Here is a 16,629-nt window from a genome sequence, read left to right as displayed (position 1 = left end):
TGGGGCAAGCCAGGGTGGGAATTCCGGCTCCATCAGCCCCTGGAGAAACTGCGTTTTGTTGCTGTTTCTGTAAGCGTATTTTCATTGCCGAGCCCCACAGGGGTTTGCAGAACTGAGATCTCCCAGGGGTCAACCCTGTTGAATTGGACTGCAGGGCAGAAAACCTGAACTGTGGGGATGCTACAGAGCTAGGGTGGGGGGAACTGCCAGTGCCTGAACTGCCTTTTCCTTGGGGATGTGCAAGGGTTTGTTGCAGAACAACAGAAACATTCTTTTCTGGTGAGAAATCTGTTTTGTTCTGTGTTGGGCGTGAGGTAAGGTGGAGCTCCTGGTTACCCCATTGCAACAAACGTCATCAGTGCTCAGCCCTCCCACAGCATCGCGCCTCCCCATAGCCCTTTTCACCAGCTTTGTTTTCTCTATCTTGGAGCAACTGCAAAATTCCAGAGCCTGAAGACTCAGGGCTTCGTGAGGGGGAAAGTTCAGGGGTGCAAATGCACTTTGGTAGGAGATGCATCACCTCTCAGGTGTTACTTTGCAATGGGAAACCTAGCTGAGAGGTTGGCTTCTCCCCTCTGGCTGCACGGGGTGGTGGCTGAGCTCAACTGAATCGCATCACACCGAGGACTGATGATTTACACTCTCTGCTTTTATTTTAGAGCAACAGAAGAGAATCTACAGTGAAGCAAAAGGCAGAGGGAGCTGACAGGCTGCCAAGGGGAAATGAGCATCAGTTGGAGAGGCTCAAGCTGGTTTCCATCTCGCCTTTCGCAGGGACAACGCGCAGGTGTCCACCCTGCCCTTGTTTATTTGGGCTGAAACATCGCGTCTGTGCTGTTCTCCTTCCTCAAACCCAGTGTGTGATGATGCAGCTTCACGAGAGGGATGGTGTCCTCCGCGTCAAAGCCAAAAAAATAAGCCCCAAGGGAGGAGACCCGCCTCCATCCCTTTTCTTATGAGCTTGGAGATGGTTTGGCAAGAAAAGCCCTTTGGCTTCAACACCGTCCGGCTCGTCCCCGGCACTTGCTGCGACGCCGGGACAGCCCCCAGCCCCGCATTCGGCAGAGCCAGGCTGCCCGCTCACATCTGCAGGCTCCTCTCTGGCACCAGGTCCCGGACCCTGCAGCAACCAGAGAGAAAAACACATCTGAGACCTTTTTTTTTTGGGATGCTGACTTGAAAAGGGGCACCGGAAAGGAGGGAGATGGGCTGGGAAGAGGCGTAGTGATTGATAGGAATGGTTGGACTTCATGATCCAGTGGGTCTTTTCCAACCTGGTGATTGATTCTAAGGTTCTATGATCTCAAATGGCAACTGAGAGGACTCACTGCAAGTGGGGATTCCTGCCTGGGGAGCCAAGAGGGGTTGGATCGGTCCCACGCGGCACCGTCGTGCAGCCAGCTTGGCGTAACAGCAGGAGCGCAGCAGGCAGCACCTGCAGGGAGAAGGAGAGCCTGGCTTCATCTGAAAAGTGTCACCAGCTGCCTGCAACCTACCTGAAACAGGCTCTGCAAGCTGGCTGGGAAGTGTCTGCATCCTCCTCCTGCTCTAAATGTACCGGTCCAGAAGCTCATTTAGAAGCTGCTCTTTCCAGCCTGTCCGCACCCTGAGCGTCTTCTCTGTCTCCCTTTGCAACCCTTGTCCAGCTCTACAAGCCCGTGTGCACCCCGGTTTCAGGACCATCCCTCTCCTCTGGTGCCATCTCCTTCTCTTCAGGTCACTGGCATGACCCTATGGGCTACAGGGCAGGAATTGGGGGTGAACGCTGCTCTGCTTTCCCCCTTCCCTAAAACCTGTTCCCTTTTCCCGTTGCCACCCGCTGCCTGTGCTGCATTTTGCAAAGCTTCAGAGGGTGCTGCTGGGCTTGACCATAAGCCCTGGGATTACCCTGGGGCCACTGTTAGCCATCCCAGGGCCAGCATTAGCCATCCTGGCCAGCTTTAGCCCTCCCAGGGCCAGTGTTAGCCATCCCAGGGCCAGCATTAGCCCTCCCAGGGCCAGTGTTAGCCCTCCCAGGCAGCATTCCCTGTACCGGTCCATCAAAGCCCTTGATGCGCCGCTGCCGCGCCATCCCGAGTAGCATCCATGGGCAGTCAGATTTCCTACGGTGCTTCCCTCGAGTCCTGGTTTGAATGTGTGCGGGAGCTTCCCACGAGTTGTGAACACACCTAAATTGACCAGAAAATGTGATTTTTAAAAAAAATTTTTATTATTTTTATTTTCCCCCCAAGTCCTATGCAGAAATGAGGTCTGAGGAACCCGGGAAAGGGGAGAGGAAGGCTTTGCTGGAGTCTTCCTCTGGAGTGAGGGTTGGGAGGGTTGGATTTGCTCCCCACATCCCCATCCGTGGGGTGGGGAACGGCTGCACTTACTGCAGGCGAACAGCATCACCAGCGCCGGCAAGACCTTCATCTTCCTCGCACCCGTGCCTGGGAGAAGCAGCACAGCACACTCAGCCACTCAGCAGCGCTTCTTCGCAAACTTTATCTCTCCAAAAGCAGCTCAAATTGACCCAAAACCAGGAAATGAGGCAGCTGGGGTCCCTCCCGTCCACGTTGGTGCCACTTGGCTGAAAGCAAGAAGCTGTCCCACCACGCAAGCATCTCCTACCTCCTGCCCCAAAGGTTTGGTGCCCAGGGTGTGAATTGCAGCAGTGGTGCAGCTCTCTCCCTGGAGCTACAACTTCCCGACTCACTGAGTTCTTATCTGAAAGCCGCGATGCTTTATCTACTGGCACGGAAACCAGCCGAAAGCAGCTCGCCTCCTCCCAACATCCCCCTATATTTTCCTTCCACACAACCACCCCATCGCGGCAGCAGGGCGAGGGTGGGAGCTGCTCACCTGGGATTCGCTCCGACTCCGATTCCTCACTGCCAGCCCGCGCGTGGGCTCTGAACTGGAAATGCTGAAATAACTCGTCTGTCCCAAAAATGCTTTCTGCTACGCCCCTTCAATCGCCGGCCAACCTCCCCTCTCCCTTCCCCATGGGCTGCAGCCAGGAGTGACGCAGGGGCCGGGACTGAGTGTTGGAAAGTTTGGGGAGGATGATGTCGAATATCAAAGGGGATTTCTCTCTCTGCCCTGCCGGAGCTCAGAAAAGACCAGAGTGGTTTAAGCCCATTGTTTATTTGCACATTGATTTAATTTACAGCAGCGCTAACTTTTTGTTGTGGAGAGGAGGGAGCTGGCCTCTTCTCTCAAGTGACAGGGGACAGGACGAGAGGGAATGGCCTCAAGCTCCACCAGGGGAGGTTCAGGCTGAACATTAGGAACAAATTTTTCACAGAAAGGGTCATTGGTCCCTGTCAGAGGCTGCCCAGGGAGGGGGTTGAGTCCCCTTCCCTGGAGGGGTTTAAGGGACGGGTGGACGAGGCATTGAGGGACACGGTTTAATATTTGATAGGAATGGTTGGACTCGATGATCCGGTGGGTCTTTTCCAACCTGGTGATTCTATGATTCTATGATTCTAATGTGGTTTGTGCGTGGGGCGTATGGGGATGCAGAATCCGTGTGTTCGCTCCAGCGACGCATCTCGTGTCCCATCACCGACACCGGTGCTTGGGGTAGAAGAGGTACCGTTTGCTGTAGCTCCGAACGCTTCGCTTCAGGCAAAGCGCCAGGCTGCGGTCGCACTCACAGGAGTTCTGGGCGCACCAAAAGTCGTTCCCTGCAGGCAGAGGGGAGCCCAGCGTCAGCCCTGGCTTTGAGGGACTCAGGGACACCCCTTTTTTTTGCAGAGTCCTACTTACTACAGGAGAGGCTGTTGCCGCTCCAGCTGTAGTGGAATCGCTGCTTCTTGGCATCGCAGTGGTACCCCAAGAGGCTGCCGTAGCAGGCATCGTGCACCTGGCAGCATCTGTAGGGGAGCTCAACTTTGAGGGATGGGGTTATTTTCCCCCCTCCCCTCAAGCTTTGACACTGTGCAATGATACGTTCGAGCAGGGAGACTTTTAAGTGGGTGCTTACCTGTCCGTGGCATCCTTGGGATTCCCTTTGCCTCCCAAGCCACAGTAGCAGCCGTAGAAGGAGTAATGCAGCCAGGATTTCTTCCCCGTCGCCTCCGTGATCATCTTCTGCAGCTCCCAAAGGCTCCCACCAGCCGGGGACAACCCTGGGGGGGAAAATCAGTGATGAGAAACACACTGATGCCCCGCTCCCCAGCTGCATCCCCATCCCTCCAGCCCCCCAAACTGGTACCAGGCTGGTGGTATCTAAGAAATGAGGAGCTGCAATAGAAAAGAAACATCCCCAGCTCAATGCAGAAGAGTTTCTGTGTGTTTGGGAGAGGAGGCAATGGGGAAAGGTTAAGAAACCACCAGCCTGGTCCTAATTTCCATGGATATTTCTGCGCGGAGGGGCGTGGGACCAGTGTGAGCGCGGATACTTACCCCAAGCAAGCAGCACAACGCAAGCGAGGAGAGAGTTCATCTTCCTGGTGTCCTGGGAGAGGGAACCAAATCATTTCCCCATTATACCAACCAATACCTTCTTTACTTCCCCCCTTGTCCGAGGACAGCGATGCTCCCCGGCTCTGGGGATCAGCAGAGAAGAGGGGGGCGAGGATGCACCCATCACTTCAGGGATGGGAATCTGATGGCGGAGAGGTGGGAAAATGCAAAATGAAGGAAAAGGAAGAAAAGCTGGAGGAATTGCCACCTCTCAAAGGATGCTCCCAGCCTCTGGGATGGCACTTCAGGCAGCCTCTCCTTTGTTCCTGCTTTCCCAGCACCAACCTCACTCCCTCCTTGTACTGTGGTGCAGGAAAGAGAAGGAAAGCATTCCTCCATCCCCACTTACCTCGGGAAAGCTGCCTCTTGCTTGTGGGACCCTGCAGCCAGCAGGGCTTCCTTTATATAGTGTTTGCTCCTTGCTCTCAGATGCTTATTTCCCCCAGAACCTGCTGACGAGGCTTTTCTGTACAGGAGAAGATGCTGTCCTTCCCTTTTACAGGAACACAAGAAACTGCCCCCAACACCCCCTCTCCATAACCCCCACGTGGGCTGGGGTGAGCTGGTGAATCATAGAACCATAGAATCATAGAATCATAGAACAGATTGGGTTGGAAGGGACCTTAAAGATCATCCATGGACAGGGGCATTCCACTGGATCAGGCTGCCCAAGCCCCATCCAACCTGGTCTTGAACACGTCCAGGGATGGGGCAGCCACAACATCCCTGGGCAACCTGTTCCAGTGCCTCCCCACTCTCATAGAGAAGAAATTCCTCTTTATGTCCAGTCTAAATCTGCCCCTCTCCAGTTTATACCCATTCCCCTTCGTCCCATCACCACAAGCGTTTGTGAACAGTCCCTCCCCAGCTTTCTTGTAGCCCCTTCATCTACTGGAAGGTCACTAGAAGGTCTCCTTGGAGTCTTCTCATCTCCAGGCTGAACAACCCCAACTCTCTCAGCCTGTCTTCATACGGAAGGTGCTCCAGCCCTCAGATCATCCTTCTAGCCTCTTTTTGACCCGTTCCAACGGCTTCATCTCCTTCTTACGTTGAGGATTCCAGAACTGGGCACAACACTCCAGATGAGGCCTCACAAGAGAGGAAGAGAGGGATAGAATCCCCTCCCTCACCCTGCTGCCCACGCTGCTTTGGATGCAGCCCAGGACACGGTTGGTTTCTGGGCTGCGAGCACACGTTGCTGGCTCATGTCAAGCTTCTCATCCCCCAGCACCCCAAGGCCTTCTCTGCGGGGCTGTTCTCAATCACATCAACCCCTGTCCTGTATTGAAACCGAGGATTGCCCCGACCCAGCTCTAGGACCTTGCACTTCGCCTTATTGAACCTCATGAGGTTTGCACATGAAGCAGCAGCATTTCCAGCTTGAGGAGGAAGCCAGCACTCCCTGCCCGTAGCCAGAGATGTCAAATGGCTCATTTTCTCTTCCCTTCCTAGCATCGTGGTGCCTTTTTGGGGAAAAAAGATGACCCTGATTCAGCTTTTGCATCAAAGCAGCCGAGAATAAAACAGGTTTGGGGTTTTCAAGGGGTCAAGCAGTCTGGGAACCATCCCTCTATGATGCTGTGAAGGCATTTGAGGGTGAATTATTGTTTCTGTGGGAAAAGCATCTGGGCAACAATAAAAACATCTCTAAACACGCAGCTCCCAGGAACAGGGGGGTGTGCAGAGATTGGGTGACTCAACACCCACCCACCGTGAGAGGAGAATGAAGCAAACCGGGTGCTTTGGGATGAGCGAACGCAACTTCCCTTTACTTCTCCGTGTGGTTTGTTCCACCTCCTGATTGCAGTCACTGCGCAGAACTATGCAAAGAAACTATTTCGTCACCAACTTAACTGCCCAGGATGATGGACAAGGCTTTGAAATCATTGAATCGTGGAATGGTTTGGGCTGGAAAGGACCTCAAAGCCCATCCAGTTCCATCCCAAGCCATGGTCAGGGATACCTCCCACTGGATCAGGGGCCCTGCGTATCCCTATAGTGGTCCTGAGGGACTCTAGTGGGGTCCAGGGTGTCCCTCAAGAGGTTCTGGGGGTCCCTAGAGTGATTCTGCGGGTCCCTAGATGGATCATTGGAGTCCTAGAGGGGCCTTGGGGGTCCCTAGAGACATCCTGCAGTGCTCTCGAGGAGTCCTGGGGGTCCCTAGAGGGCTCATGTGGGTCCCTAAATGGGTCCTGGGGGTCCCTAAAGGGGTCCTAGGGATCCTATAAGAGTCCAGGGGGCCTCTAGATGGGTCCTGGGGGTCCTAGAGGCATTCTGAGGGGTCCTAGGAGGGTTTTGGGTGTCCCTAGAGGGGTCCTTGGGCTCCCTAAAGGGGTCCTGTTGTTCCTAGAGGCATCCTGAGGGTCCCTAAAGAGGTTCTGGGGATCTCTTGAGGGCTCCTGGGCATCCCTAAAGTTGTCCTAGGGGTCCTAGACAGGTCTTTGGGGGCTGTATAAGGATCCTTGGGGGCTCTAGAGGGTTCCTGGTGGTCCCCAAAGGGCCTCGGGGGGCTCTAGATGGGTCCTGGGAGTCCCTAAAGGGGTCCTGGGGGATCCTAGAGGGGTACTGTGTGTCCATTGAGAGGTCCTGGGGGGGTCTTCTAGGGGTTTTGGGGGTCCTAGAGGGATTCTGGATGTCCTAGAGGGGTCCTAGGTGGCTCTAGAGAAGTCCTGAGGGTCCCCAGATGTGTCCGGGAGGGATCCTAGAGGGCTCTTGAGGGTTCTAGATGAGTCTGGGGGACTCTAGAGGGATCCTGGGGGCCCCAGAGGGGGGCCTAGAGGGTTCCTGGTGATCCTAGAAGGGTCCCGAGGGGCTCTAGAGGGGTCATGGTGGTCCTAGACGGGTCCTGGGGTCTCTAAAAGGGTCCAGCTGCTGTTAGACCTTTGGATTTTTTGAGCTGCTGCGGGGACCATGGAATTATTGGGCTGTCAAGAAGCTAGAGTGAGATGCAAAAGTGCTCCCCAGGCTTGGCAGCCCAGACGCCACCATTACAGCACCTCAACCTCAGTGGCTCTTACACAAAACAACCACCAAAAATCATTTTGAATACCTTTTCTTTAATGATCTTCAATGGGAAATGAAATCAAAGGTGAAAAGAGAGGAGGAAGGGATGAAAAATGGGAGCTGAGGTGGCTGCATGGGAGCTGGGGGATCTCCATCCACAACGTGTGCGGGCCCTTCCTCACCCTGAGCATCACCTTGCAGCTCTGTTCAGCCCCCTTATCACCTCATGGCTCTTTTTTAGCACCCCCCATCAGGCTTTTCTTGCCGCAGCGATGGGGAAAGCCAGTCAATATCCACAAACTCGGGTGCAGCTTCCTTCTCCTCAGCACTGGAGCTTACTGCCTCGGCATTTCAGCTTGAAATAGAAGCGGTAGGATTCATTGTAGGACGGCAAAGCACGGGCGAAGCACGAAGCCACCGCCCTATCGCAGAGGCAGGTCTCTCTCCTGCACCAGCTCTGCTCATTACCTGTGGGGAAAAACACTGAGTTCTGCAGAGTCTCGGAGCCCCACCAGTGCTCGGAGCTGCCTGGGGAAGCACAGGAAGAATCATAGAATCATGGAAGGGGTTGGGTTGGGTTGGGTTGGAAGGGAACTTAAAGCTCATCCAATCCCCTGTGACGGGCAGGGACACCTTCCACTGGGTCAGGATGCTAAGAGGACGTGGTGCTCATCTTCTCCACCTCGGCAGCATCCCTTGAAACACCTGTTTAGTTATTGGATGCTGCATCCTCCCATACCGCTCCTCGAATCCTGGGGTCAGTTCTGGGCCCCTCACTACAAGAAGGATGTTGAGGCTCTGGAGCGAGTCCAGAGAAGAGCAACGAAGCTGGGGAAGGGGCTGGAGAACAAGAGGAGCAGCTGAGAGAGCTGGGGGTGTTTATCCTGGAGAAGAGGAGGCTGAGGGGAGACCTCATTGCTCTCTCCAACTGCCTGAAAGGAGGTTGTGGAGAGGAGGGAGCTGGGCTCTTCTCCCAAGGGACAGGGGACAGGACGAGAGGGAATGGCCTCAAGCTCCACCAGGGGAGGTTTAGGCTGAACATTAGGAAAAAATTTTTCACAGAAAGGGTCATTGGTCCCTGGCAGAGGCTGCCCAGGGAGGGGATTGAGTCACCTTCCCTGGAGGGGTTTAAGGGACGGGTGGACGAGGTGCTGAGGGACATGGTTTAGTGATTGATGGGAATGGTTGGACTTGATGATCCTGGGGGTCTTTTCCAACCTGGTGATTCTATGATTCTATGACCCACTGGTTTCATCCTAGGGGATTCCTGTAGGACTGGGGTGTCGTGGAAAGTGGTGCTGGTTCCCCATTTCTGTGGGGTGTCCCACTCAGTGGTTACTCACTGCAGATGATGTCTCCATCGCTGACGGCAAAGTCGTAGGGGGTTATCAGGGGGTGGCAGCTGTTCTCTCTCAGCTTCCTGTAGCAGCAGTCATGGGCACGGCAGCACCTGCAGGGACACCACCTCAATCTGCTGCTCCCCAGCCCTCCCCTTCCACGCTTGGAAGGGAAAGGAAGGTTCAGCCTCAAATTTAAGGTGAGGGGATGATGAGGCGGCAGCAAGACGCGGCTGGTGAACAGTTCAAAAGCCCCTCTCGGAGCACGTCAGTCCCAGCAAGGAGGATTTTTAGGGATTGCCACACATCCTGTGCCAGGGCAGTGAGTGACGATGCTTTACCAGGTACTCACTGGTCTGTGGAGTCCACCGGGGTCCCTCTGCCGCCGATGCCGCAGAAACACCCGTACCAGCTGTAGGAGAGCAGGGCGCTTTTCCCCGTGGCCGATTTGATCATCCGCTCCAGCTCCAAAACGCTGCTGTGAGCCGGGAGCAGCCCTGCAGAGGGGCAGAGGGATGGGCTCATGGAGCAAGGAGGCAGGCAGCGTTCCTCGCACTGGTCAGAGAATCATAGAATCATAGAATCATAGAATCATAGAATCATAGAATCACCAGGTTGGAAGAGACCCACTGGATCATCGAGTCCAACCATTCCTATCAAAATATGGATCGGAGCATCCCAAAGCCTCACCATCACAAAGACCTCCTGGACTACAGCAGAGCTACACAGAGCATGGGAGGGAAACTGCAAAATTCAAACAAAAACCTGAACTAGGCACAAAGGTTCTGGAGTTTTATGTCTTTTTTTTGTCAGGCAGAGAAGATCCCAGCCCGTCTCAGGGAAACAAGCACTTACCACAAGCCAGGAGCACGGCAAAGAGGAGATTCTTCATCTTCAGGCTGGTCCTGGGGGAGGAAACGGCAATGGTGCGTGATGAGCAGCACCTCTAGCAGGAGGGATGCTGCTCCCACACCAAAGGCATGTGATGTTTGTTGCTGTAATGAAGATATTCCCATGCCCAAGCACACATCACTGATGCCCAACGGGGTCTGTAGGCTCTGGTTTCGAGACACAGCGCTTGGCAGGGATGTGTACAGGGACACAGTGATTGTCTTGCCCAGGTCTCGTGCCTGCAAGCCTCCCCCCATCGCCCTCCACGCTGGCTGATGAAACAAGAGGGCAATAAATCCCTGCTTTCCTCACCCTGCCTGGTTTCACAGGTCCGAGACTGCTGGCTTAGTGGGTTTGGTTTATATAGACGTGAGGTCCAACCCCTCCTCTATCTCCACTACTCATCGCAGGCCAGGTCTTGCTGATGGCCCCTCGGCAAAGGAGAACGATCCCATCCTTCATCCAACATGAGTTTCATCACAGCCATGTGCTGGTTGTGCGTCCACCGTGATGCTCCCACTGCCATCTCGCTTCTTCTCATCAGCTGGGCACAAAGCTATCTCCATCTCAAGGTGATGCAGCTGCTGGATGAGGCCAATCAAGAGCTTGGCTGTGGTTTTAAAAGCCATGAGATTCGGTGGCTGGAGAGACGGGACCAAAGGGATTTACACCCGGGAGGTGCAGAGCTGGTGTCCTTGTTCCAGCTGCAGAGGAGACACGTTGGCCTCTGTGTCATTGGTTTTGCCATCTCATAGCCCGCAGCCTCAGAGGTGGCTTCTTTTGGGGTTTTCCCTTTAAGCTGTCCTCCCAAATCCATGTCGACATCCAAATGCAGCCACAACAAGCAGCAAGGGGTGGTGAAGGGAGGGATGCTGAACACTGTGCTCTCATTTTGTGGGTCTGAAGTTCTTCTGTCCTGCCCTCAGGGCATGGGGAGATCCCAGGAGTGCTGGGGAAGGGGTCAGTGAAACTAAATCATCAGCAGAGAAGGCTGGAAATGCCATGGAATCCCCATTTGGAATGCATTTTGATTACAGTTTATTTAAGGACCATAACTGAGATGGGATACAAAGGCACAAGGCAGGCAGAAAGCCGCAGGAGATAAGAAACAAAAGCTGCTATCTCTCCTGTGAAACTAAAGAGGCAGAAAGCAAACAGGGACAGAAATGCAGGGACTCAGGTAGGGGGGCTCCACCCTCAGCAATTAACCACACTGCTAGGGAAGGGAATTCCCATGGCAGGGGGGTTGGAACTGGATGGGCTTTAGGGCCCCCTCCAACCCAAACCATTCCATGATTCTATGATTTCATCACCTCCCTGGTTTGTTTTTTTTTTTTTTGTTGGAGTTTGTCTAAAACTGTGTGAAAAGCACCGTCTGAGAGCCTAAAGGGAGAGCAGAGGGCTGGGATCATGCTGACTTGGAACCCGTGGGTGGCTTTAACCAAATCCCTTCATTCTAAGCCCTCCCTCCCTGCAGAGAATCTCAAGGGAAGCTAAACCTTCTCTTTGATCAAGCCACAAACCCGAGGGCTGAAAAACCGCCTGTGGAAGTTATGATCCCATTGGAAATAGGGAATTTTGTGGCCTTCTGATGGAGCAAACCAAGAGGGATATCAACCCGTGCATCTGTACATAGAACATAAAGATAATTAGGTATATAGTACTTCTGGACATAGTACACAAATGTTGTCTACCAAGAGGGTGGAGATTCCTTTTTCACAAGGAATCACATGGAAAAGATAAGAGGTAATGGGGATAAGTTGCTCCTGGGCAGATTCCAATTGGATTCCAGAGGAAAATGTTTCACCATGAGAACAGTTAAACATCAGAACCATCTCCCCAGGGAAGCGGTAGATTCCTCTACCCGAACAATTTTAAGGCTGAGCCATCTCGTTTGAACTATCCATCACCTAAAAAGGTTGGACCAGGTGATCCTTGAGGTCCCTTCCAACTTGGCATTCTTGGTCAGGGATGTACTGAAACGTCACCCAGCCCAGTGCTTTGATCTGCTGGGTCCGTGTCTCCAGTGGACACGATGAGCTGATATGCCATGGTTTTCCGACATTCCCACTGTGCCGGTGCCCCTTGATCTCCACCCCAGCCCCGATTCGGTGGGAGATAGGTTATCGATGGTTATTCATTGCTCCTTTCTGGCTGTTAGAGGCACCTGGTTAACTCAAGGAAGGATAAAGAAGGGATTGAGGGGGGAGGTGGGAAGGCCAGAGGCATGCGTTGCATTCCCATATGGAAAAGGGACTCGGGGTCTGTGTCTTCGCAAGGAAAAGGGGTTCAGGGTCTGTGATCCCACAAGGAAAAGAGTCTTGGGGTCTGTGATTCTAGAAGGAAAAGGAGCTCAGGGCCTGTGTTCCCACAAGGAAAAGGGGCTCAGGGTCTGTGATCCCACAAGGAAAAGAGACTCAGGATCCATGTTCTAATGAGGAAAATGGGCTCAGGGTCTGTGATCCCACAAGGAAAAGCTGCTCAGGGCCTGTGTTCCTACAAGGAAAAGGGGCTCAGGGTCTGTGATCCCACAAGGAAAAGGGACTCAGGGTCCATGTTCTCATGAGGAAAATGGGCTCAGGGTCTGTGATCCCACCAGGAAAAGAGACTCAGGGTCTGTGTCTTCGCAAGGAAAAGGGGTTCAGGGTCTGTGAACCCACAAGGAGCTCAGGGTCTGTGTTCCTACAAGGAAAAGAGTCTTGGGGTCTGTGACTCTAGAAGGAAAAGGAGCTCCAGGGCCTGTGATCCCACAAGGAAAAGGGGCTCAGGGTCCATGTTCTCATGAGGAAAATGGGCTCAGGGTCTGTGATCCCACAAGGAAAAAGAGACTCAGGGCCTGTGTTCCCAGAAGGAAAAGGGACTCGGGGTCTGTGTTCCCACATGGAAAATGGGCTCAGGGCCTGTGTTCCCTCAAGGAGGAGTGATTCAGGGTCTGTCTTCGCACACAGCTCGGGTGTGCGGCTCTCCCGGCACGCAGGGAGCTCAGAGACCCCGGAAAAGCTGCATGAGGCTCCGCGAGGCTGTAAAACCCAGCCTGGTACCAGCCGGGGCCACCCCGCTGCCCAGGCGCGGAGCCAGGGGGACCTCGATGAGGGGGAGGCTGGAGGACCCCGGGGCGGGGGAAGGAGGGGGGCGCTCCGGCCGGGCGTCTCGGTGGTTGCGGGGCGAGCCGCGTCGCGCGACCGGAAGCGGGGCGGTCGCCATGGCAACGCGGCGCCGTTTGCCGGCGGCAGCGGCGGAGGTGAGGGGAGAGACGGGGATGGGGCCGGGGCTGAGGGGCCGGCTGGGCTGTGGGGCTTAGTGAAGGGGCTGAGGGTGGGGGACTGGCTGTGGGGATGGGTTAAGGGGCTGGGGTTGAGCCTGAGGCTGTGCGGCCAGGTTAGGGGTCATAGAATCACCAAGTTGGAAGAGACCCACTGGATCATCGAGTCCAACGATTCCCATCAAACACTAACCCGTGTCCCTCAGCGCCTCATCCACCCGTGCCTTAAACCCCTCCAGGGAAGGGGACTCAACCCCCTCCCTGGGCAGCCTCTGCCAGGGACCAATGACCCTTTCCATGAAAAATTCATTCCTAATGCCCAGCCTGAACCTCCCCTGGTGGAGCTTGAGGCCATTCCCTCTCGTCCTGTCTCCTGTCACTTGGGAGAAGAGCCCAGCTCCCTCCTCTCCACAACCTCCTCTCAGGGAGTTAGAGAGAGCAATGAGGTCTCCCCTCAGCCTCCTCTTCTCCAGGATAAACACCCCCAGCTCTCTCAGCTGCTCCTCTTGTTCTCCAGCCCCCTCACCAGCTTCGTTGCTCTTCTCTGGACTTGCTCCAGAGCCTCAACATCCTTGTGGTGAGGGGCCAGGGAGCCAGGCTCACCTGTGGGGCTGGGTTAGGGGTCAGGACCAGCGCTCAGCTGTGGGGCTGAGTTAGGGAGCTGGGGCTCCAAAAACACATTGGACCCCTGAACTTCTAGGGCCCCTAAAGTTGAGACTACAACAACAATAAGATGAAGAATCCACCAGGATTGATTCTAAAAAAAAAAAAAAAAAAAAATTCTTCACAGAAAGGGTCATTGGTCCCTGGCAGAGGCTGCCAGGGAGGGGGTTGAGTCCCCTTCCCTGGAGGGGTTTAAGGGACGGGTGGACGAGGTGCTGAGGGACATGGTTTAGTGTTTGATAGGAATGGTTGGACTCAACGATGCGGTGGGTCTCTTCCAACCTGGTTATTCTATGATTCTGTGATTCTAATAGCTGATATTGTTATAATTGCCTGAGATCAAGATATGTATCTGTGGTTGGTACAAGAATTGGGTGACAGTGTTACCTTGTCAAATTGCTGGGTGTGTACAGCTCTTCCCAGAGGAGATATGCAGTTCCCTTGATTTGGGAATCCCGCTATGCCAAGCACGGGAAAGGATGAAGAGGTGCATGACCCTGTCACCCTTCTCTAAAATGTTCTCAGGAGGTTGTGGCCTGGTTTTGCAGGATTTTGGACAGCTTTGTCCTGGTGGAGCATGAGTGGTCTGAGTGCAGCTTAACTTGGGGAACACCCAGCAGGACATGGGTTCGTCTTTAAGGGAGGTTAACGTTGATCTCTTAAGCAGCTGTTGATCGCAGAAGTCAGAATGGGTTTCTCTGTAGGGAATCAGATGTTTGGTTTCGTGGTCTTCAGAGATCTTTGAAAGGTGAACTGCAGTCAGTGTTACCCAAAAATCCACGACAGGAACATTCCTTTCACTGTAGGAACAGCGAAAAGACCAGATCTGTGCTTTGAGGTTCACTCACCTCCCATTTCCACTGAGTTTTAACTTCAGAAAAAAAACGTTCCTGCTTTTCCCATCTTTAAGTTGGGAAGGGCACAACTTCCTGATGTCCTGGGACAGTTTTAAACAGTCCCTGACAAAGCCAGATCCCGTAAATGCTCACATCTCACTATCTCTGACTCCACCGTCGCTGAACTGCGGGATTGCTGCCTCCCTACCCGGGATACACCAGATTTATTGCTACTATTGATTGACACGCAGCACAGAAGGGGGAGCTGCAGGGAGATCAGCCTCTAACTTTTCCCTCTGTCTGCAGGTAAGGAAGCAATGACCACAGAGGCTCCTCTGAGCTCAGCACCACCTCCCTGTGCCTTCCCTTCCAGCGCAGCTGCTTTCTCGTAGGAAACCGCCCTCGCCATGCACGCCACGCGGCCAAAATCCGCTAAGGGACGCAGGAGGCCACGCTGCGATTACTCTCCAGGCGTGGAAGCCTGTCCTTGCAGAGTGCCACCTACCCTGCCACCAGCCACTTCCCACGGGTTAGTGAACAGCCAGAGAGCGTCGTCCACGAAACCGGTGTTCCCAACCAGCCAGATGTCTCCTGAGGAAATCCTGGAACTCCTGCAGCGAGTTCCTTTGAGGACCGTGTCTTCCCTGAACAAGTACAGGGTGCTCCCGTCCATCAGCCAGAGCGGTGCTGCGGAGGGGGTGGCTGAGCAGATCGACCAGCTGAGAGTGAGCGAGGGCCAGGAGGATGCTCGGAAAATCACGACTTTTCCTGGAGAACAAGGATCTGCCGGTGTGTTGTCACAAACCCACGTCCTCGACAAAGGCAGCTCAGATGTGCCGTGTCCTCCAGAGACGCAAGGAAGGAAAATGAGACAAGAAAGCCCTTCAATGCTGACGTTAAGCTTGGAAGAGGCTCCGAAAGAAGAGTCGGAATTGCTGCTTGCTGTCCGATCTCCTTCTGGGCGAAGGTTTCAGCACCACTTCAAGCCCACAGACACTCTCCAGGTGGTCCTGGCCATAGCAGAACAGAAATTGTCTGCTGAGTACAGATGCTGCAGCGTTGAGATGATGGAGGTGCCCCGGAGGAATTTCTCTGACCTTACAAAGTCCCTCCACGAGTGTGGGATTCTCCACAAGTCTGTGCTGTGTATCCGACAGGAGCAGCGCGATGTGAATCTTTAAGCGCACAGAGACGCTGAGTTGTTTCTGCTGAGTGGGATGCATCGCTGCTTCTGAAAAACTGAAATTCTGAGGTCTCCTTGGCCAACTTCTTCATTTTGCCATCTTCCAGGAATTCCCTGGGAAGCAGACTTGTGTCCATGTGTTGATCAGTATTCCATGTGTGACAGAAATAGCATCTGTGTTTGCCTGTGCCATCCCAAACGGTTTCCTGTGTGCCACCCGCCTTCAGCCTTTTTTTGTGTTTTGAAATTGCTGATCTCCTTCATTCAAGACTGAGCTTTCCAAGTGGGAACTGTTGCCTCTTGAAATTGCACAGACTCATTCTGGGATGCGGAGCGAGACAACTTTCTTCTCAGCCCGACTCCTGTTATATTCTTCTCGCTACAAATCATATAACTCTAAAACCAGTCACAATTGTTAGTGTGTACGTGTAAAACAATCAACTAACAGATCATGCGCTTATTTACTGCTTACTTAAAACGTTTCAGTACTTTCCCACTACTGTCAGCAGGTAAGGCAAGAGATAACTTTCTCATTCTAAAAGCTAACAGTTACATATTTAAAACATTTACCTAAGCAATGTTAAAATGTACTTTGTTTTTGTACTGACTTCTTGCTTTCTCATCCCACGGTTTTGTTCCATCAAGCAGAACAGTGTCCTTCTAAGGCTGTTCTCGCTCCATCGATGTATTTGAACTTGCTTTAGAAACCCCCCTAGTGAACCTCTCCCCGTGTTCTTTTCCCTGTTTCGGGAAGCTAGCACTTCCCAGAGTGGGTTTGGATTCACAGTAACGTATTTGGGAAGGGAGAAACAGAACTAATTTGCAGGTTATCACCATACAACAGCATCTTCAGTGACCAAAATGGGGATCAAACCTGATAACCATCTGGAAATGGATCATTGTGGAGTATTAAACTGTGAGACTGATGGTGATACCACCTGTGGGGACTGGGCTTGCCCCAGGTAACCTGTTATCCAACTTTTGAGAGCGACTACACTGTCTTTT

The 16,629-nt window shown here is 53.5% G+C and overlaps 4 protein-coding genes across 5 annotated transcripts; 1 reads left to right on the top strand and 3 right to left on the bottom strand.

Annotated features, from left to right (window-relative positions):
- Window positions 1-628: 628 nt before the first annotated feature.
- Window positions 629-2,934, bottom strand: LOC138729917 (phospholipase A2 crotoxin basic subunit CBb-like). Of its 2 annotated transcripts, none has more exons than XM_069874509.1 (5): window positions 2,842-2,934; window positions 2,373-2,429; window positions 2,033-2,168; window positions 1,329-1,435; window positions 629-1,120 (listed from the first exon to the last, which is right to left on the bottom strand). In XM_069874509.1, exons 2-5 carry the CDS (start codon window positions 2,410-2,412, stop codon window positions 996-998), a joined length of 408 nt encoding a protein of 135 aa, XP_069730610.1. In that variant the 5' UTR covers window positions 2,413-2,429; window positions 2,842-2,934; the 3' UTR covers window positions 629-995. The 2 variants fall into 2 exon arrangements, with proteins under 2 accessions (XP_069730610.1, XP_069730611.1); XM_069874510.1 differs by lacking the exon at window positions 2,842-2,934 and adding an exon at window positions 2,611-2,728.
- Window positions 2,935-3,121: 187 nt separating this feature from the next.
- Window positions 3,122-4,453, bottom strand: LOC138729915 (basic phospholipase A2 homolog blK-PLA2-like). Its single transcript, XM_069874508.1, has 4 exons — window positions 4,390-4,453; window positions 3,968-4,112; window positions 3,751-3,857; window positions 3,122-3,668 (listed from the first exon to the last, which is right to left on the bottom strand). Exons 1-4 carry the CDS (start codon window positions 4,427-4,429, stop codon window positions 3,544-3,546), a joined length of 417 nt encoding a protein of 138 aa, XP_069730609.1. The 5' UTR covers window positions 4,430-4,453; the 3' UTR covers window positions 3,122-3,543.
- A 3,176-nt stretch (window positions 4,454-7,629) lies between these two features.
- Window positions 7,630-9,696, bottom strand: LOC138730033 (phospholipase A2, membrane associated-like). The gene is made up of 4 exons (XM_069874745.1): window positions 9,645-9,696; window positions 9,142-9,286; window positions 8,796-8,902; window positions 7,630-7,920 (listed from the first exon to the last, which is right to left on the bottom strand). Exons 1-4 carry the CDS (start codon window positions 9,679-9,681, stop codon window positions 7,775-7,777), a joined length of 435 nt encoding a protein of 144 aa, XP_069730846.1. The 5' UTR covers window positions 9,682-9,696; the 3' UTR covers window positions 7,630-7,774.
- A 5,055-nt stretch (window positions 9,697-14,751) lies between these two features.
- UBXN10 (UBX domain protein 10) lies at window positions 14,752-16,348 on the top strand. The gene has a single exon (XM_069874505.1). It carries the CDS (start codon window positions 14,849-14,851, stop codon window positions 15,620-15,622), a length of 774 nt encoding a protein of 257 aa, XP_069730606.1. The 5' UTR covers window positions 14,752-14,848; the 3' UTR covers window positions 15,623-16,348.
- The last annotated feature ends 281 nt before the right edge of the window (window positions 16,349-16,629 follow it).

Source organism: Phaenicophaeus curvirostris, chromosome 22, assembly GCF_032191515.1.
Source record: "Phaenicophaeus curvirostris isolate KB17595 chromosome 22, BPBGC_Pcur_1.0, whole genome shotgun sequence".
Lineage (NCBI taxonomy): Eukaryota > Metazoa > Chordata > Aves > Cuculiformes > Cuculidae > Phaenicophaeus > Phaenicophaeus curvirostris.
The sequence above is the reverse complement of the archived record's forward strand: the minus strand, read 5'-3'. Positions and strand labels throughout refer to the sequence as shown.